We start from the raw sequence: 21,754 nt of genomic DNA, 5'->3' as shown, positions 1-21,754 counted from the left end.
GATACTGTAGGTAGCTAGTATCCAAAGTGCCTGTTAAATTTACCTTCCAGCACTTTTTTTTTTCTTTTTTGGCCATACTGAGATGCACAAAGAAATCCAGCAGGGCACGTGTTGTGAATTACTTTTATTGTGATCCATGAGTATAGCATTCTAATTCACATGTAGCTAGTGAAAAAAAATAAACAGCCAGCTGAATCCCACCTTGTAATTTAGTGGTGTGGTGAAATAAAACTGCCCGCATACCTAAGGCACATTAAAACAACAAGCAAACAAAAAAATTATAATTTTTTAGTTGCAAATGGTTAAGACAGCCCGCTGTATCACACGTTGTCATTTGTTTGGGTTGAACTTAAGCTGTAGAGGCCTGATCCAGAGGCCACCAAAAATTCTTCTGTTATTATCGGAAAGAAATATATCTTGGTACCGTGTTAGCCAGTAGATAGAAAAATATTTAGAATTGAGAGTCCTCAGTGGTTGATACCTCAGAATTTCTTTTAGTCTTTGCCTGATGAAGAGACCTGAGTAGTCTCGAAAGCTTGCAACTTGTTACCATCTTTTCAGTTAGCCATTAAAAGGTATCAACCACTGAGGACTCTCAATTCTAAATATTTATCGTCATTCAGTATTTGACCTAACTTTAACCCCTTCATGACCCAGCCTATTTTGACCTTAATGACCTGGCCGTTTTTTGCAATTCTGACCAGTGTCCCTTTATGAGGTAATAACTCAGGAACGCTTCAACGGATCCTAGCGGTTCTGAGATTGTTTTTTCGTGACATACTGGGCTTCATGTTAGTGGTAAATTTAGGTCGATAATTTCTGAGTTTATTTGTGAAAAAAACGGAAATTTGGCAAAAATTTTGAAAATTTTGCAATTTTCACATTTTGAATTTTTATTCTGTTAAACCAGAGAGTTATGTGACACAAAATAGTTAATAAATAACATTTCCCACATGTCTACTTTACATCAGCACAATTTTGGAAACAAAATTTTTTTTTGCTAGGAAGTTATAAGGGTTAAAATTTGACCAGTGATTTCTCATTTTTACAACAAAATTTACAAAACCATTATTTTTTAGGGACCACCTCACATTTGAAGTCCGTTTGAGGGTTCTATATGGCTGAAAATACCCAAAAGTGACACCATTCTAAAAACTGCACCCCTCAATGATCCGTAAAAATGGAAAAAGTACTTTTTTTTTTTTCACACAATTTATTTTAGCCTCAATTTTTTCATTTTCACATGGGCATCAGGATAAAATGGATCCTAAAATTTGTTGGGTAATTTCTCCTGAGTACGCCGATACCTCATATGTGGGGGTAAACCACTGTTTGGGTGCACGGCAAGGCTCGGAAGGGAAGGCACACCATTTGGCTTTTTGAATGGAAAATTAGCTCCAATCATTAGCGGACACCATGTCGCTTTTGGAGAGCCCTGTGTGCCTAAACATTGGAGCTCCCTTACAAGTGACCCCATTTTGGAAACTAGACCCCCCAAGGAACTTATCTAGATGCATAGTGAGCACTTTCAACCCCCAGGTGCTTCACAGAAGTTTATAACGCAGAGCCGTGAAAATAAAAAAAAAAATTTTTCTTTTCTCAAAAATGATTTTTTAGCCCACAATTTTTTATTTTCCCAAGGGTAACAGGAGAAATTGGACCCCGAAAGTTGTTGTCCAGTTTCTCCTGAGTACATCGATACCCCACATGTGGGGGTAAACCACTGTTTGGGCACACGTCGGGGTTTGGAAGGGAAGTAGTGACGTTTTGAAATGCAGTCTTTGATGGAATGCTCTGCGGGCGTCACGTTGCGTTTGCAGAGCCCCTGATGTGCCTAAACAGTAGAAACTCCCCACAAGTGACCCCATTTTGGAAACTAGACCCCCAAGGGAACTTATCTAGATGTGTGGTGAGCACTTTGAACCCCCAAGTGCCTCACAGAAGTTTATAACGCAGAGCCGTGAAAATAATAAATGTGTTTTCTTTCCTCAAAAATATTTTTTTAGCCCAGAATTTTTTAATTTTCCCAAGGGTAACAGGAGAAATTTGACCACAAGAGTTGTTGTCCAGTTTCTCCTGAGTACGCTGATACCCCATATGTGGGGGTAAACCACGGTTTGGGCACATGCCGGGGCTCGGAAGGGAAGTAGTGACGTTTTGGAATGCAGACTTTGATGGAATGGTCTGCGGGCATCATGTTACGTTTGCAGAGCCCCTGATGTGCCTATACAGTAGAAACCCCCCACAAGTGACCTCATTTTGGAAACTAGACCACCAAGGAACTTATCTAGATGTGTGGTGAGCACTTTGAACCCTCAAGTGCTTCACAGAAGTTTACAACGCAGAGCCAAGAAAATAATAAATAATTTTTCTTTCCTCAAAAATGATGTTTCAGCAAGCAATTTTTTATTTTCACAAGGGTAACAGGAGAAATTGGACCCCAATAGTTGTTGCCCAGTTTGTCCTGAGTATGCTGGTACCCCATATGTGGGGGTAAACCACTGTTTGGGCGCACGTCGGGGCTCGGAAGGGAGGGAGCACCTTTTGACTTTTTGAACGCAAGATTGGCTGGAATCAATGCTGGCGCCATGTTGCGTTTAGAGACCCCTGATGTGCCTAAACAGTGGAAACCCCTCAATTTTAACTCCAACACTAACCCCAACACACCCCAAACCCTAACCCCAACACACCCCTAACCCAACACACCCCTAACCCTAATCCCAACCCTAACCCCAACACACCCGTAACCCTAACCACAAGCCTAATCTTAGCCTTAGGGCTAGGGTTGGAAATAGGGTTATGTGCCCACATTGCGAATTCATGTGAGATTTTCACACCCAGTATAATCCACAGCTGTGGCACCCAAATTCCCCTTGCTCTCCCTCCCCCCCCCGCATCCCAACTATCCATCAGATAAGCTGACTGTAAAGACTTTTTTGACACTACAAAGGATGAACCAACTCAAGTAATCTGCCAACTTTGCAAAAAATAAACTGTTGAGGTAAAAAGTACAATAATTTGACTACTATATGTAAGAACCTTCACATGCGCAATCAACATGCGTTACACTGGGAATCCCACTGCGCGGAGAATGCAGACCTCAACAACCAGCTGCCCCATCAATCTGGTGCTCACACTTACGGTACAGCTGCGCGAGAAAGTTCTCACACCGCGCTAGTGCCGTGACAGCATCGGAGCTGATGAACTCCGGTGAACTCTCACGGCAGCTCTGTGATACATTGCGGGAGGCCGGTCACATCTCCCGATGTGATTGTTCTACACGTGAGACACTATTAAAATGGACTACGTCAGACGATAGTATTATCTGTTGGTTTATTATTAGTGATGAGTGAGTATACTCGTTGCTCGGGTTTTCCCAAGCATGCTCAGGTGGTCTCCAAGTATTTGTTAGTGCTTGGAGATTTAGTTTTCCCTGCCGGGCAGCTGCATGATTTAAGACTGTTAGCTTGATTACATGTGGGGATTCCCTAGCAGCCAGGCAACCCCCACATGTACTCAGGCTAGCTAGCAGCTGTAAATCATGCAGCTGCATCAACAAAAATGAAATCTTCGAACAAATACTCAGAGATCACCCGAGCAACGAGTATACTCGCTCATCACTTATTTTTGTTGCAGGAGATTGAGGGCTTTGGTGGGATTAGGCGATGTTGTAAGTATGGTTAATTAAGAATCAAAAAAGGACCATGTGTAATTATTTTAAATCAAGGACTTTATTCTGGGTCTGTGTTTTATATAATATCACTATGGGGTTAGTAATGGATAGGTGTCTTGTAGACATCTCTCCATTACTAACCTGTGGGCTTGATGTCACCCGACAAAAAGGTGACATCAACCCCACAAATATGATCCCCACTTGCCACGGCTACAGGGCAAGTGGGAAGAGCGAGGGTAAGTGCCAGATTTGTGCCTTTTCTGGGACTGCTAATAGCTGATGTTTTTAGCCTGGGGGGGTGCCAATATCCATGGCCCCTTCCCAGGCTATTAATATCAGCCCGCAGCTGTCTGCCTAGCCTTTGCTGGTTCTATTTTATAGGGGACGCATGTAAAATATTTTTCCTAGGGTTCCCCTGTAAACTAGCCAGTAAAGGCTAAGCAAACAGCTGTGAGACGATATTAATAGCCTGGGAACCTTTATTGGCTCCTTCCTAGAATATTATCAGCCATCAGCTCTCCCTCTGCTGGTTGTTAAAATTACACGGGAGCCCACGCAATTTAAAAACATTTTTTGAAATAAAAACATTGCATTTCACGCAGATTTCTGAGGGTATGTTCCCACAGTCAGTAAACGCTGTGTACATCCAATCAGCAGTGGCCAGATGTTACACCATAGCGGAAGCTATTTCAAGAAATCCCATGTCCACTACCGCGGCTTCCATGCGAAGACGGACATGTGGCGCATCTTTCTAGACCACAGCATGTCTATTTATCTTGCGGAGACATTCAGTCTCCACAAGATAAATATTAACCATGCAATGTATAGGGCCCAGTGATTCCGCACAGTTCAATGACAACATGCAGAATCACCTGCGTTCAAAAGTCAGCAGCGCTTTGGACGGAGTAGACATGTGCTGCGTATAAAGCACTGCAGATTACGGACCGTGGGGACGTAGCCCAATAACAGCATATGTAGGTTAATTATGTTAATGCTCCTACAATGCTCGAACATAGTCTTATTAAGCACCTGGTAACACCTGAGTTCTGTTTGGAAGCGACAAGTCAGCCTTTTGATATTTGTATACATTGGGTCTGAACAAGCACTCCACCCCTTAGCCTCAGGCGTTTTTAATTACAGCAGGAACCTACCTTCCCACAGAATTGTACACTTTAAGGGTATGTGTCCACGTTCAGGATTGCATCAGGATTTGGTCAGGATTTTTCATCAGTATTTGTAAGCCAAAACCAGGAGTGGGTGATAAATACAGAAGTGGAGCATATGTTTCTATTATACTTTTCCTCTAATTGTTCCACTCCTGGTTTTGGCTTACAAATACTGATGGAAAATCCTGACCAAATCCTGAGGCAACACTGAACGTGGACACATACCCTAAGAGAGGATTCATATTAGGCCGGTTTCACACGCAAGTGGCTCTGGTACGTGTGGTGTCAGTTTCCTCACGTACCGGAGACACTGACTCACGTAGATACATTAAAATCAATGCGTCTCTGCACATGTCAACGTGTTTTCACAGACCGTGTGTCATTTTTTAAAACACGGAGACATGTCAGTGTTCGTGGGAGCGCACGGACCCCTTAAAGTCAATGGGTCCGTGTAAAACACGTACCGCACACGGATGCTGTCCGTGTGCCGTGCTGGAGACAGCACTACAGTAAGCGCTGCCCCCAGCATGGTGCTGAAGCCGCCATTCATCCGTTCTCTCCAGCAGCGTTCGCTGGGAAGAAGGAATGAAAAATATATATATTTTTTTTATTGTGGTTAAAATAAACTTCCTGGCAACCTCCCCCCTCCCACCCCCTGTGCCCCCGGCCGCTGTTATTAAAATACTCACCCGGCTCCCTCAACGCTTCCTCTCCGCGCCGCAGCTTGTCCTGTATGAGCGGTCACGTGGTGCCACTCATTACAGTGATGAATATGCGGCTCTACCTCCCATAGGGGTGGAGCCGCATATTCATCACTGTAATGAGCTGTCTCCAGCACGGACCGTGTGGTACTCAGTCGGCACACGGGCGGCACACAGCTGCTGCCCGTGTGCCACGTGAGCTCACGGACATCTCCGGTACCGATTTTTCTGGTACCGGAATTATCTGGACGTGTGGGACAGGCCTGAGATAGGTTCCCAGCAATGAGAATTGCCTTATCGTGACAGCTGCGTACACATGATTTGGCCAATTTATGCGCTAAATATTCTACGTTTTTCATGTTTTCTAGAGCACTAATGCAATTCAAATTTCATGATTGCATGCTATAGCGCTGCAGAGTGCTACTTTATTTGTTGGTTACATATGGAGATGGATACTCTTAGTAAGCACCTGTTCATACCTGATTTGTTTGGAAGTGACTGTCTGACTTTTCTGTAGCGATTAAAAATATCAAGACTAACACGTGGACGCTAAGTTTGGTTTAGGCACACTGGGGCTCAGAAGGTGGGGGGGAGCAGTTAGATTTCAGAGTGCAGAATTTGCTGATTGTCTTTTGGGGGGCGAGGAGCCATTTAGCTTTGCCAGACCCTTTGTACTACCAGTTAAGTGAAAGCCCCTTATATTGCTAATAACGGACCTGAGTGGGTACTTCCTTTTGTTACCCATTTTAAGTATAAGCCAAGATTTTCAGCCCCCAAAAAATGGGCTGAAAGTGCCCCTCTCAGCTTATACTCGAGTCACGGTCCACGGGTGAGGGGGAGCGATGGCTGTCAAATACTCACCTGCTCCCGGCGCTCCCGACACGGTGCCTGCATGTCCCATGGTCTCCGGCAGCTTCTTCCCCTGTTCAGTGGTCACGTGGTACCGCTCATTAAAGTAATGAATATGGACTCCACTCCCATAGGGGTGGAGCCGCATATTCATTACTGTAATGAGCGGTACCATGTGACCACTCACTACAGGAATAAGCTGCTGGCGCCAGAGACCATGGGACCACGTCTGGAGCGCCGTGAGCATTTCATATTTACCTTCCCTCATTCCACAGACGCTCTGTCTTCCGCGTCCTCTTCAGTGACTGTTCAGGTCAGAGGGCACGATGATGTATTAGTGTGCGCGCCGCCCTCTGCCTGAACAGTCAGTGTGGAGAGACGGGACGCTGAGGAGCAGCCGACAGCGACGAGAGGCGAGTGTAATTTTTGTTTTTCTTTTAGTCCAGCAGCATTACATGTGGCACAATGTTATATGGAGCATCTATGGGGCCATAATGAACTGCATAGAGCAATATATGGGGCCACAAAGAACTGCATGGAGCATTATATGGGGCTCCTGATTCAATGTGGATATTCAAGAACACTTAACCTACTGATGTCTCAATTAATTTTATTGGTATCTATTTTTATTTTTGACATTTACCAGTAGCTACTGCATTTTCCACCCTAGGCTTATACTCGAGTCAATAAGTTTTCCCAGTTTTTTGTGGAAAATAATAATATATATATATATATATATATATATATATATATATATATATATATATATATATATATATATATATATATATATATATACATACACATACATACACATACATACTGAATGACGTAGGGAATGGATCTCTCTGGTGTTTCATCTGTCACGAGTCAGCACTGTCCTTTTTCGAAAGTGCACAACGCTGTGGCGCACTGCGCTTTTATGCACACCTAAAAAGACTGACACTGCCAGGTCACAGGTCAGACAGTCTAAAGTGCCTCCATCTGACTCATTATAGGGAATCTTCTGCTGGGGATTCAGTCCGAATCACGTATTTTAGGAGTTTTAAGCAGAAACCCCCATGTAAGTGATCAGCACAGGATAAATGAAAGCTGAGCAAAGTTGGGGAAAGGGGGGGAAAAAAAAAAAAAAGTGAAGAAATGGTTTTATTTATTTATTTTTTATGCTGTTCATCGTGCGGTATAAGTGATTAAATTACTTTATTCTTCATGTCGGTGCAATTAGAGCAATAGATTTATATAAAACATTTTCTGTTTGGCTGCTCAGACAAAAAAAAAAACTTGCAGAAACAAGATTTTATTACCATATTTTGAGAGCTATTTTTTCCATATTTCAGTCGACAGTCATGTGTGCGTGCTTGTTTTTTTAGGCCATTTTCAGGCACATGACTTCTGATTACTTTCTATTTCAATTTTTGGAAAACAGAATGAATAAAAAGCAGCAATTCAGGTTTGTTTGTTTTTTTTTATGCCGTTCCGTGTGTGGTAAATTTGATTACAGCAATATGTATGTATGTATGTATGTATGTATGTATGTATGTATGTATGTATGTATGTATGTATGTATGTATGTATGTATGTATACAATGAAAACTTTTGTAGAAAGTGGAGCATTTATAATTAGTGCGCCCCCTACTGTAAAATAAAGGAAGTTTGCTGACTGATAACAGCTTTCCGGCAGAAGCCACATACGGTTACATCCTAATGCACTCTTAGTGGCGGATGCTGTGATGTACACCTTCAGACAAGAAGCACTGACAATGCGGATCTGGTTAAAAGCACTTGTTTATTGGTTACAATATCAATTCATGGCAACATATCGGTTTCACTGAGCCACTGTACAAATACAAAGAAAAAAAAATCAATTGTGGAAAAATATAAACAAAACGTTTATAGCAAGTGATTATTTCACAGGGAAATCTTTTATACAACAGCAACTGCTATAAAGGGAGAGAGAAGAAGAAAAAAAAAAAAAAAGAAAAAAAAAAGAAAAAGCATGGCACGTCCCTGGTTTTTAATTGGCTTAAAACCTTTAAGACAGTTCTTAATACATAAACGATCCAAAAGGCAGTGCAGAACGAATTCAGAATCCATATTTATAAAGCCTTTTGTCAGCAACACATGAGTAAAAATGTTATAAAATGAATGTGCGAGAGTTGTCCTGTAAAGTGTAGATATATATTACAGCAACTAAACAATGTCTTCTCGAAAGCAACTAAACCTTGGACTTCTAGGGATAGAAAGTGTAAGAACTCACATGTAAAAGATGCTTTTTTTTTTCCTTTTTTAACCTTTTTTCCCTCCTCCCTTCCCATCCCCAGAATGGAGAAACACACAGGATAAAGCACCACTATGTAAAGAAAGCAATAAAAGGCCGTAAAGATCTAGAACTACTCTCCACTGAAGTCCAGATGAACCCGAACCCTAGCACACTGTGGTAGAAAAATCTGTGAGGCACATGTAATGTGTTTATCAGGTTATACCAATCAGTAACACTGTTTGCACATATTACCATACGACACGGCATTAAACATTCTGCATGGATTTTATACAACCAGCAATTGGATAAAAAAAAATTGAAAAAAAAAAAATAATAGGAGAGATAAGGCCGATGGGGCCCCAAAACTTAGGAAGAGATTTCACTAGCATGCATGCCAGAGTATGTATACAAGGTACGCCATTAGCCCATGCTTTGTTACTTGCACATACGCAGTCTTCCACTGGGGAAAAGCTCACTGGAGCATGGACAGCAGCCTGCAGCCACCAGAACATGTGAATACAGTACTTCAGGGTCTTTTATTAGAGCGGCGGAATGTAATGAGAGCAGTTTATGGACCGCAGATCCATTCAGGCGAAAGAAAGTGGTCTTCTCTGTCCTATGTGGAAGAAGCGGGCGGTCGTTTTCAGATGGGACTGCAAGTTACATCAAGGCCCATTGCAAGGAACTGGCAGAGTCTAGCTCGGCGATTGCACATGGGGCGACCAATGCCTTGCAGCACAGCAGAGAAGGGTAAGGGACACCAATTTTCTACAGGCTGATGTTGTTCCTTTACTCCAAAATAGATACTTAAAATGTACCAATCTGCACAAAAACGTTGGATCAGCCATGCTGTCGGCTAACCCCCCCCCCCCCAATTCGCTAGAATACAATGAAGTGACTGGCCTCGGCCCCCAATGAATGGCTAAGCTGCATTTCCTTCCACAGATAAGATGCCCCTGCCACGAATGGTGTAAGGACAAGGTGGATCATCAACAGGCGCAGGCTCGCCCAAGGACAGTTTCCGTTGTATGAAGGCAACGAGTAAAATAGAAAAGGCAGGCAAATAAAATACATTAAAGTTGGCGTTAATACAAAGGGTTAAATATTGGCACATTTTATTATTATTATTCTTTTTCATTGTGAATCCCACCCCCCTAAATTTAAGAAAAAGAACAAGAACAATTTGTTGGTGTCGACATCTCACGAGAGCGGTATGTGGGTACCCGGGTGATCTACAGAAGCCACTATACCCAACAGATACTATACACCTGGCACAGTTAGTGTATTCAACGGGAAATTAGAAATGCATTGTATCATCGTGCCCAATGTCTCACATTCACCTTATATAAAAAAAAAAAAAAAAAAAAAGAAAAGAAATGGTGCTCTGGCTATTAGCTAGCAACGTACAAGACCCGATTTCCCAAACTCCCTGCTGCGTCCCCTCGTAAACAGATCTACTCATGTAATGTTGGAATTTGGGGCTGCAGGTTGACAAATGCCAGAATGACGTGCGGTCAGGACTTTGCAGCGTGGTTAAGTGCACCAACATGGCCGTACACACGTCGTCGTGTGCTGAAGTCTGTTTGGTCTCAAAAAGTTGTGCTCAAAGGGAACACCATTGTGGTCAAAACACTTCCCATTCCTTCAGTGACATGACCGGATTGGAGAAAAAAAAAAAAAAAAAAAAAGAAAAGATGCCGGGAAAAGTGAACGATACAAGAGAATACAATTTGGTCCTTCATATTGAATTAGAAATAGAATACTTGTGCATGGCACAGTGCATCACCACAGGTGATCTACGGCTACCATACACTGGTCACCTGCCCGTGAGACACATCCTGGCCTGAGGAAGGTGGATCCTCAAATAACGTGGCTGCCCCTACCAACTGGTACACTACAAGTCCCAATACTGAAGGGCAAACCGATTTGGCACTGGACATAACGTCGAGGGTAAAGTTAAAAAGGTCTTCCTTTATCAAACATGGATTCTACTTATTGAGCAGCGCATGATCGTGGAAGCTGCATGTTGGATTTCACCGCAAGGCTAGAGGTCTGCAGACTAGGGTGGGGAGGGTCATTTCTGTGCCGCTAGTAGAGTGACGCTACCTGTACACAAAGGGTCGATGGATCACAACAACTTTCAGTCTGCCGTGACAGTAGGGGCTACAGTATAGGATGGTCAGTGGGTGGTCTCCATCTGCAGGACAGGAATACGATGTCTCCCTAGAGATTCAAATTTTACATTTTGGGATTTATCTGATCCTTCTCAATTATCAGGTCATTGGGATAAAAAAAACTCAAGTTTTTTTTTTTTTCTATTCAGTGCAGGTAGATGGAGAAGTTTAGCAATTTACATTAGTGCATTAAATTCAGGTTTTCCTGCATGTTTCTTGTCCTGCACAATGGCCTCAGTACATCACTAGATATATAGGGGGTGAGGAGGGTCGTGAGCAAGGTTAAAAACTGGCCTGCCTAAAACGTGAAGATATACTACAACTGTATGAAAACAAGTACAAAGCAATGACTTCATTTCATCCACAGCAAGTTCACAAAGAAACAAAGTAATTAAACAAAAAAAAAAACAACAATCAAGTATATTTATCACTAAACTATTGTGGCGTTCAAAAAAAAGCTACAATTCATATTCTTTAAATAAAAAAGGCATTATTTCATATTTGTTTTTTCTATTTTTGTGTTTTTTTTACATACAAACATTACATGATCGGCTGCTATAGTGTGTACATTCAATTATGTACAAAAATAATAAAAAAAAAAGAAGAAAAAAAATATCAGTACAGACTCCGCAGACTTTTGAGCACAAAGCAGAAATCTTTTAACCGTGTGGCTGCTGTAAAGGTCTTCTAGACATAAAACGACTTTTCTAGCAGCAAAAGGGTTAAAACAACTTAACCAAACCACAAAATAAAGACTGGCTCCTAGACTCTTGGTCACCATGATCCTGTGTGCTAGCCCCTTTAAATTAGTCACCAATGCTCGTCCCCCTTTGAACCCTTATGACTTCACTTGATTTTTACTAGTTTTAAAGAAAGCCTTTTTTTGTGTAATAATAATCAGTGAATAGAAAAACTTCACCTGCAAATACAAGGTAGAAATGTTATTATTTCACAGCTATAGGCTGCAGCATTGACCTCTCCAGATCTCGGTGGAGAATTTACAAGATCATTCATCTTTGCCCGTGTTAATTCCAGATTCTGAGAAAACTGTCCCAAGACCCTGTAGCTACAGCCATGCCATCGTCGGTGACACCTAAACAGCTCACGCGGTTATCGTGCCCAGCGAGGACCCCTGCGGAGACAGAACAGACACAAGACGTTTACACGCAACGCACCGGGCTTCACAAACAAGATTTATATATTTTTTTAAAAAAATAAATAAAATAAAAATCGCTCAAAACAACTAATATGACTAGTGGCATCTTCAGCATCGCTGGAATAATGATCTCTGTCTCTACATTATGCTGCAAAAACCTGGCGACAGGGTCCCTTTAAAAAAAAGGGACTGTCAGTATAGAATGACTGTTCAACCCAAGTCCCACTGCTCGGTGCTTCACGGCGGGGTCAATCATTTATACACCTTCCCACCTGTTTGTTTTACCGCTATGTCCAACCCCCCTTTCTGACAGCTCTGACTTCATAGATAGAGAAAGGGCAGGGATAGAGGGAAACCAGCTAGATCGGTAAGCAGATCTGATCAGATTAATATACAATCTTATGGGAAATTGCTTTGTATTACTGATATTCCTGAGATAGATAGATATATAGGACCACCCACAGGACTCCTTTTCATTCACTGAAATTCCTGATGTTTGCATGCTATACGAGTTAAGGCTCATGCACACAACCTTATTTTTTGGTCCGAACGCCATCTGTTAAAGAAACGGATCACAGTCAGACCAATGTTATTCAATGGGGCAGTCCAGATGATTTTTTTTTTTCCCCCACTGACAATCTGAAAAAAATCCTCAGGAAATTGAAAGATTCACCCATTAAAGTTTAAAAAAAAAAAAGTTATAAAATCAAGAAAAAAAAAAATTATTATTTTTTTCGGATGCCACAGTAAAGTATTCAATTTTGACAGATACATTGCAAATTTTGTTACAAACCAAACTGTAAACAGTCCTGTTCTGGATTAATAGCAATTGAAAAAAAAAAAAAAGGTTCCCCACCCGTATTAGACGGTGGTGTGAGCCGAGCCCAATGGCGAGTCTTTCCGGACTATCCTCTATGCCGTTGTGCTCAGCTTCTGCTCTATACAATGCGGTGCACAGATCAGACTGCACAACACGACAGACTCCATTTAAAGGGTTATTCCCATCTCTGCCTTTCATAGATGACTGAAAGAATCTCTTCTAGGCCACGGCCATGCAGTTTTCCTAACACCCATAGAAGAGAATGGGAGTCATGAAAACTGTAGCAGAGCGCATGGCAGACATGGAAATAACCCTTTCATCTTTAAAGATGCACGTAGACAAATCTGTTTTGACATCTTAAAATTTAGCTGCAGATTTGTATCTGGCATTGTGAGTAGTGAAATATGCAGCAAGCCCACAATGAAGACTTGCAGCCTGCGAAGCGCATTTGTCCGTGGCGTACATTCACATACACTCCACACAATTCCATCCGAAATTTTGTGATGGAGACATTAATGGACTGCGTTGCTGAAGGACAGCATGATCTGATCACCAGATGAGAGGGACAAGATTTCTGATGCACACTAGGAGTACAGAACCAAGCGATGCATCGGGGCGGCTGCAGACACTTACCTGCTCTTTCACCTTTCAAAGTGTCCCACACATTGCAGTTGAAGTCATCATACCCGGCTAGTAACAGGCGCCCGCTTTTTGAGAACGCTACGGATGTGATTCCGCAGATGATATTGTCGTGAGAATACATCATCAGCTCCTGGTCCGCACGCAGGTCAAACAGCCGGCAAGTCGCATCATCCGATCCAGTGGCGAAGGCATGGCCATTGGGGAAAAACTGAAATGCAGAAAGTTACCCGATTATAGAAGTCGGATTTTATCTATGTTCTCCCCAATGACGCCATTTCCCTCTAAGGGCTCATTCAGACATGCATTTTTTTCACATCGAGAAAAACGGTCTACCAAAAAACAGGGGGGGGGGATAAGCTTTTCTTTCTCCTATCTAGCAATCTCTGATTAAAAGGAAGCACTCCAATAACATCTGAGTGCTGCCGATTTTTTCACTGACCCATACACTTGCATGGATGGTTTAGATCCAATCAATATTGGATAGATCTCTGCAATTTTGCACAAACCACTTGGTCTGCAAGAAAAATCGAAAATGTGAACGGCCCCATAGACTATACTAGGCATAAATTCTATCCATAAAATATGCAAAAAACAGATGTCTGGGTGAGCCCCAACTGTGGGAAAAAGCTGCAAGTCGTCAACTGAACAAGGTCTAATGTCTCCAAGCAGAGGAGAGAAGAACAAACGTAAAATCTCACAAATGATCCATTTCAGCTCTCCCCTTGTAATGCGAAGGTCTGGCACTAGTGAAGGTAAATATGGAATGTCACCCTGGCATGTTCTCAATAGGGAGAGGGGAGGAAGCCAGTCAGTCATTAGAGCATATCTACTGCAGGATAAATGGTGGCCTGTCCAACCTGTCCAACTTTCATCTAATGTGTATGATCACTATAAAAAGCCCCATACACATTGGACTAAAGTCGGCCAAGCGCGCCGATATCAGCAGGCTCAGCTGACTAATACATGGGGGGGGCGGCATCGCCATGCTCCCCGATCGATTAAATTTTGCCATGTCAGATTTCAGACTGATGATCCCTTGTTGGTGGCTTGTCTCACCAAAAACAGTGGTGTGGTAGGGTCCCTTTATAGAGGGCACAGAAGGGCTCCTGTGATTTGAGTTGAGAGATGTCAGCAAAACTATGGTTCAACTGGCAGTGACCTATTGTGTATGGGGCCCAGAAGCAGTCAGCCCATTACACACGTCGCTCCTTTTAACATTAGGAAGCTCTTCACCACTTGGTCTGCAAGGAAAATCGGAAATGTGAACGGCCCCATAGACTATACTAGTCATGAATTCTATCCATAAAATATGCAAAAAACAGATGTCTGGGTGAGCCCCAACTGTGGGAAAAAGCTGCAAGTCGTCAACTGAACAAGGTCTAATGTCTCCAAGCAGAGGAGAGAAGAACAAACATAAAATCTCACAAATTATCCATTTCAGCTCTCCCCTTGTAATGCGAAAGTCTGGCACTAGTGAAGGTAAATATGGAATGTCAGATGTGGTCAGGGCCAGCCTTATTTTGGGGTACACCAGCCAGCTCGTGATACTTACGCAGACTGCATTGATATCTGAAACGTGGCCAGTAAAAGACTGCCTACACATGCCATCACGGATATCCCACAGCTTAGAGGAAGCATCGCAAGCACCGGAGATGAAAGTCCGCATGTCGGGGCTCAGGGACAAACTCATCACATCCCCAGTGTGTCCTGTAAAGGTCGTGGTCTGCTGTCCTGTCTCTATATCCCACAAAGCACTGAAAAAAAGAAATACATATGTAAAAAGGAGGCCCGCGTACACTTCTAGAGGCCGAGGCGCGCGTACACTTCTAGAGGCCGAGGCGCGCGTACACTTCTAGAGGCCGAGGCGCGCGTACACTTCTAGAGGCCGAGGCGCGCGTACACTTCTAGAGGCCGAGGCCCGCGTACACTTCTAGAGGCCGAGGCCCGCGTACACTTCTAGAGGCCGAGGCCCGCGTACACTTCTAGAGGCCGAGGCCCGCGTACACTTCTAGAGGCCGAGGCCCGCGTACACTTCTAGAGGCCGAGGCCCGCGTACACTTCTAGAGGCCGAGGCCCGCGTACACTTCTAGAGGCCGAGGCCCGCGTACACTTCTAGAGGCCGAGGCCCGCGTACACTTCTAGAGGCCGAGGCCCGCGTACACTTCTAGAGGCCGAGGCCCGCGTACACTTCTAGAGGCCGAGGCCCGCGTACACTTCTAGAGGCCGAGGCCCGCGTACACTTCTAGAGGCCGAGGCCCGCGTACACTTCTAGAGGCCGAGGCCCGCGTACACTTCTAGAGGCCGAGGCCCGCGTACACTTCTAGAGGCCGAGGCCCGCGTACACTTCTAGAGGCCGAGGCCCGCGTACACTTCTAGAGGCCGAGGCCCGCGTACACTTCTAGAGGCCGAGGCCCGCGTACACTTCTAGAGGCCGAGGCCCGCGTACACTTCTAGAGGCCGAGGCCCGCGTACACTTCTAGAGGCCGAGGCCCGCGTACACTTCTAGAGGCCGAGGCCCGCGTACACTTCTAGAGGCCGAGGCCCGCGTACACTTCTAGAGGCCGAGGCCCGCGTACACTTCTAGAGGCCGAGGCCCACGTACACTTCTAGAGGCCGAGGCCCACGTACACTTCTAGAGGCCGAGGCCCGCGTACACATCATATTTACATACACATGTGAAGTCTGTAGGGAGAGAACTCCAGATGGCAGGCACCTCCAGCTGATTGTAAAGGCAATAATCATGTACGCCTCAGTAATACCTGCTGTCAGCCACTCTGCGATCACCTATAGCTATGCACTAGGTACATTAGTGAAGTATACGGATCAGCGGGAGAAATTTGTACCCACCCACTACCCCCACCTTAAACAGAGCTGGTTGCCCAAAGGTTCAGTCATATAACATGCACTACACGTACCAGGATACCTAATTCATTTCAGCATCATAAAAATCTCATACTGGTAGTAGATGGAACAGAATGGTAAAAGAATATGGATTCAATAAGAACAGTGCTGAGTACCCTGGAGTAGTGACCACTACCTTCTCTCCCCCTTTCATACTATTCAGACACTTAAAATAGGAATACAATCCATGTAACCTCCTGGGACATCACCGGAGGTCACTGCAGATGTAATGAACTGAAACCGGAGCATGACTAGGTGCAATAAGGGTCGGGGGTAGGTCTTCTGATCGATCACTAATGGATACCAATCCTTTGTAATTTTACTTCCATAATTACCAAGTTGTGTCCCCGGAGCTGGTGACGATCTGGTTGTCATCCAGAAAGCGGCAGCATGACAGGTATCCTGCAGTACAGAAAATAAGTGTAAGTGACAAGTACAACTATTGAGGCATCATGCAAGGAGGGATAATCCTCCATTACCATAATGAGCAAGTGAAACAGCCCAGGACAGCCCTGCGTGCAGCACACTGTAAGTGGTCACTGACACTGGAGATTTCTAGAAGGAATTCATTCACTCATGGATAGATCTGCAGACCACTGGCAGAGACAGATCTCCTGAAAACGAGGTATCAGCGCTGTTCATACACATGCAATAAGAAGGCTGGATTGGCCAGCCATCACCAATAAATCTCATGTCTACATGCTCTGTGAAAGGAGCTATCCACCTTAGATAGCAGCCAGCTGACGGCTCATTGGGGTAACAGGTCGCCCTCCTCACCCTGGCATGTTCTCAATAGGGAGAGGGGAGGAAGCCAGTCAGTCATTAGAGCCTATCTACTGCAGGATAAATGGTGGCCTGTCCAACTTTCATCTAATTATTATTATTATTATATATTATTATAGCGCCATTTATTCCATGGCGCTTCACATGTGAGGAGGGGTGTACATAATAAAATAGGGATTTTTGTGTACTCACCGTAAAATCCTTTTCTCCGAGCCATTCATTGGGGGACACAGACCATGGGTGTATGCTGCTGCCACCAGGAGGCTGACACTAAGTAATACAAAGAAAGTTAGCTCCTCCCCTGCAGTATACACCCTCCTGCTGGCTCCCAGCTAACCAGTTCGGTGCAAAAGCAGTAGGAGACCAATAACATATAAGCGTATAGCATGTCACACTATATATGAGAGTATAACATATTAGTTGTACTTGTTTTTATCATTTGATATGTTATACTCTCATATATAATGTGACATGCTATACGCTTATATGTTATTGATCTCCTACTGCTTTTGCACCGAACTGGTAAGCTGGGAGCCAGCAGGAGGGTGTATACTGCAGGGGAGGAGCTAACTTTCTTTGTATTACTTAGTGTCAGCCTCCTGGTGGCAGCAGCATACACCCATGGTCTGTGTCCCCCAATGAATGGCTCGGAGAAAAGGATTTTACGGTGAGTACACAAAAATCCCTATTTCTCCTTCGCCTCATTGGGGGACACAGACCATGGGACGTCCCAAAGCAGTCCCTGGGTGGGGACAACATCAGATCAGGCCGTGTAACCGCTACTTACAAGTGCGCCACTGCGGCCTGCAGAGTCCGCCTGCCCAGACTCACATCTGTGGAAGTGTGGGAATTATAGTGCTACAACAATGCATGCGGACTGGACGAATCCGCAAGCTTGCAGGCGTGCCTTGCCGACGCCTGGTGCCTAGAACCCTCGACAGACAGGGAGATAGGCTGACATCTAGCATGGAAGGACTCCTGGATGGTGAAACGGATTCACCATGTTAGCATGGCCGATGAAATGGCTAAACCCTTCCTGAAAACGTCAGGAAGCCTTCATCTACCGTCAGGAAGCCCAAATAAAGAGTCCAACCGTCGGAAGGACGCCGTCCTCGAGACGTACCTACTCAGAGCACTCACTTCGTCCAGAATATGGGGAACTCGTTCCATTTTGTGGACTGGTGCCGAAAGAGATGAGGGAAGATCTATGCCCTCATAACAGTGGTAATACATTACCACCTTGGTAAGAAGTGAAGGGGATGGCCTGAGGACAACCTTGCCTTGAAGGTAATAAGGGAAAAAAACCTGAAAGAGCAGAACAGCTAGCTCCAAAGACTCGTCATAGTGAGGATATCGCAGAGAAAAAAGGGCGACTTTCCCTGATAGTAAAGTCTGCTCGGATGAAAAGAAGTCTACTGTAAGACTCCTAGGATCATTAAGGTCCCAATGACCTAACGGTATGCGATAGGGAAGAACTACGTGTGAAAACTTCCTGTGAGAAAGTCCCTAATTGCAGTTTTGCTGCGATAAGGCGGGATGATACTAGCTCCGCAAACAAAAAAACTGACGTAGTCAATGCGAATCTCGGAGGATCGCTGGGGCCCCTTTCTGCTTCCGAAAGGCTTTCAGAAGTAGTGGAAGGAGAGTTATGGAAACTGGTACCACGGCAGAACCAGAGCATGGAGTGCGATGGCTCTTGGATCTCGAGGCCGAACCACGAACACGAGTACATTGGCATTCGGTCTGGACGTCATCCGACCTACAAGTGGAGAGCTCCAGTGAAGGCAGATCTGATGGAAGACCTCGGGGGGGAAGTTCCCACTGACTTGAGGCGGAACCCTGATGGCTGAATTTGTTTGCCGTCCAGAGTTCTACTCCTGGGATATATACTGCCGAGATCACTGAATGATAGATCTCGGCCCATCATAGAATGTGAGGTATCTCGGTCATGGCGCCTGGCCATGGGTACCTGCTAGATGATTGACGTATGGCACTGCCGTGGCATTATCCAATTGAATTTGGATAGGGTGACCCGCCAGAAGGCAGTGGACCTGCTGTAGGACTACCGTTCGGATCTCCAGAGCAATGATAGGGAGAGGAAGACTGGCATTGGTAGTTACTAATAACCATTGAACCAGGAGAAAGGCCCTGGATGAAGAAGGAGCTCAGACTATCGCCTGAAAGTCTTTTTGACTTGCTGATAAAGAGCGGAGCGAAGGAAACCGCTTCCATTGTCGTCACCATTTTTCCTCAGAACTCTCCTAGCAAATCGAATGAAATGAGGGGGAGAGTAATCAAGCCCTCAGAACTCTCCTTGCGCGAGATCCCTGTTGAAGGGCCATGACCTTGTCTCGAGGGAGAATTACCAGCCTTCTAGAAGTGTGCAGGATTATCCTCAAAAAGGATATCTGCTGGGCTGGAAATGAGGAGAATTTGTTTAAGTGTAGCTGCCAGTCCAGGTGAGAGGGTATCGCAAGTGATCTAGACGACTCAGCGTAGTCCTGGAAGGGCGGCTAGACAGTCGACCAAACAGGGCAGGACGAGCACGCCTCTAGGGTGCAAGAGAAAACATGACATCCGCCATGACCTGTGCGAACACTCTGGGTGCGGAAGCAAGGCCGAAGGACAAGGTTGTGACTTGAAAATGCTGTTCACGGATGGAAAGGCGAAGGAATTTTTTAAAGAGGGTAAGCATCCCGAGTGTCGATGGATGCCGAAAAAAACAAAAACACAAAAAGCAAAACAACTGCACCTTGTTCTGTTGAAGTAAGGACTGAGCTGAGGAACTCCATCCGAAGAAGGAGGACCATGTCAAAGGTTGTTAGAAGTTTGAGGTCCAGGGTCAGTCTAGACTGTGCTGGACAATCCTTAAACAATCCTTTGTCAGTCTCCCGCTCAAAAGATTTGATTGGCCAGTTGTTACTGGTGTGAATCAAGGTAGATAAGGTCTCCAGCCAGGAGACCATTGCTCTAGCAATCCATGCGGCGGCTAGGGAAGATCGAGAGCTGAACCCGAAGGCGCAAGACGGGACGAACCAGATTTGCTATCTGACAGTCCGTGGTATTTTTAATTGATGACCTATCAGGTAGGGATACTGGTAGGTATACCACAGGAGATTCTACCCGGTTAATCTACCCCATGGCGGAATGTGCGGCTGCATCCAGCAGGTCATAGTCTCTTGCCATCGCCGCTCTCTTTTGACAGTGCAGAAATAAAAAACTTAGGAACCCTCGATCCATCATCCTCTTAACAGGGAAGTGGAGAGGAATTGTCCGCCTTCTTGCATCATCCGCTAAATAGTGGTGATGCAGAGGGGGGTGCTCGTACGCCAAAAAAGGGTGCCTCTGTATATCCACAGAGTTCAGGTTTCCGGAGGACAGGACAGGTTGTCTGGTGTTAGGCCTGGATGCAGAAGAGGAAACATGGAGGCGACATTCCATGTGCTCGTCTGTTGATGGTGTGGGGAGATCGGGGCCCTTTAAAAGGACCCGTCGCCCTTAAAAATCAGGCCAGGCATGGCATCCCACGTAGAGGCTTCTGTCCAGTGAACTCCTTATGAGGGACACTGCGTAGTCTAGAGCAGAACCAGAGTCTTCGTCAATGTACCGAGAATGGTTACTCGTCTCTGAAGCTCTGGCAAGTTCAGGCAATATCCAATCATATAATCAGAGCCTTGTTGTTATCAAATCATTGGTGAGGGAGCAGGAAACGAAAACTTCCGTTTTCTAGATGCCTGTATGTTTCAAGACGCCTGTACGTTTCTAGAATACTTGCGGCCCCTGCTAGCCGACGGCTCCCATGTAGGATAGGGACCATGTATATCAGTCCTGCGAGCACTCCGGGCCACAGAGGGTACCCGAGGGGATTTAATCTCTTGGTCAGAGAACCATGGATTGCGGTCAGTGACGAAGTCCACTGAGGGGAACTAGAGGATAAGCTGGGGTTGGCGGCGGAGGGCTCCTCAGATTGATCATGCGCCCTTAAGACCAGGGAATACTGGTCATGCGCCTTTAAGACCAGACAATACTGGACATGCGCCTTTAAAACCAGACAATACTGGACATGCGCCTTTAAGACCAGACAATACTGGACATGCGCCTTTAAGACCAGACAATACTGGACATGCGCCTTTAAGACCAGACAATACTGGACATGCGCCTTTAAAACCAGACAATACTGGACATGCGCCTTTAAGACCAGACAATACTGGACATGCGCCTTTAAGACCAGACAATACTGGACATGCGCCTTTAAGACCAGACAATACTGGACATGCGCCTTTAAGACCAGACAATACTGGACATGCGCCTTTAAGAACAGAGAATACTGGACATGCGCCTTTTAAGACCAGACAATACTGGACATGCGCCTTTTAAGACCAGACAATACTGGACATGCGCCTTTAAGACCAGACAATACTGGACATGCGCCTTTAAGACCAGACAATACTGGACATGCGCCTTTAAGACCAGACAATACTGGACATGCGCCTTTAAGAACAGAGAATACTGGATATGCGCCTTTAAGACCAGACAATACTGGACATGCGCCTTTAAGACCAGACAATACTGGACATGCGCCTTTAAGAACAGAGAATACTGGATAAGCGCCTTTAAGAACAGACAATA

The 21,754-nt window shown here is 44.9% G+C and overlaps 1 protein-coding gene across 4 annotated transcripts in view; it reads right to left on the bottom strand.

Moving 5' to 3' along the window:
- Positions 1 to 8,156: 8,156 nt before the first annotated feature.
- Positions 8,157 to 21,754, bottom strand: part of GNB4 (G protein subunit beta 4) — a 192,957-nt gene continuing 179,359 nt past the window's right edge. For all 4 annotated transcript variants that reach the window (XM_077290471.1, XM_077290473.1, XM_077290470.1 and 1 more), the window contains exons 7-10: positions 16,678 to 16,744; positions 14,994 to 15,195; positions 13,433 to 13,649; positions 8,157 to 11,955 (exon numbers count right to left, since the gene is read on the bottom strand). In XM_077290471.1, the coding sequence (XP_077146586.1) occupies positions 11,849 to 11,955; positions 13,433 to 13,649; positions 14,994 to 15,195; positions 16,678 to 16,744 (593 nt within the window). In that variant the 3' untranslated portion in view covers positions 8,157 to 11,848. The remainder of the gene's footprint in view (positions 11,956 to 13,432; positions 13,650 to 14,993; positions 15,196 to 16,677; positions 16,745 to 21,754) is intronic.

This window comes from Ranitomeya variabilis, chromosome 2 (genome assembly GCF_051348905.1).
Source record: "Ranitomeya variabilis isolate aRanVar5 chromosome 2, aRanVar5.hap1, whole genome shotgun sequence".
Taxonomy (NCBI): domain Eukaryota; kingdom Metazoa; phylum Chordata; class Amphibia; order Anura; family Dendrobatidae; genus Ranitomeya; species Ranitomeya variabilis.
Note: the sequence above shows the minus strand (reverse complement) of the source record. Positions and strands in the feature narration are given on the sequence as shown.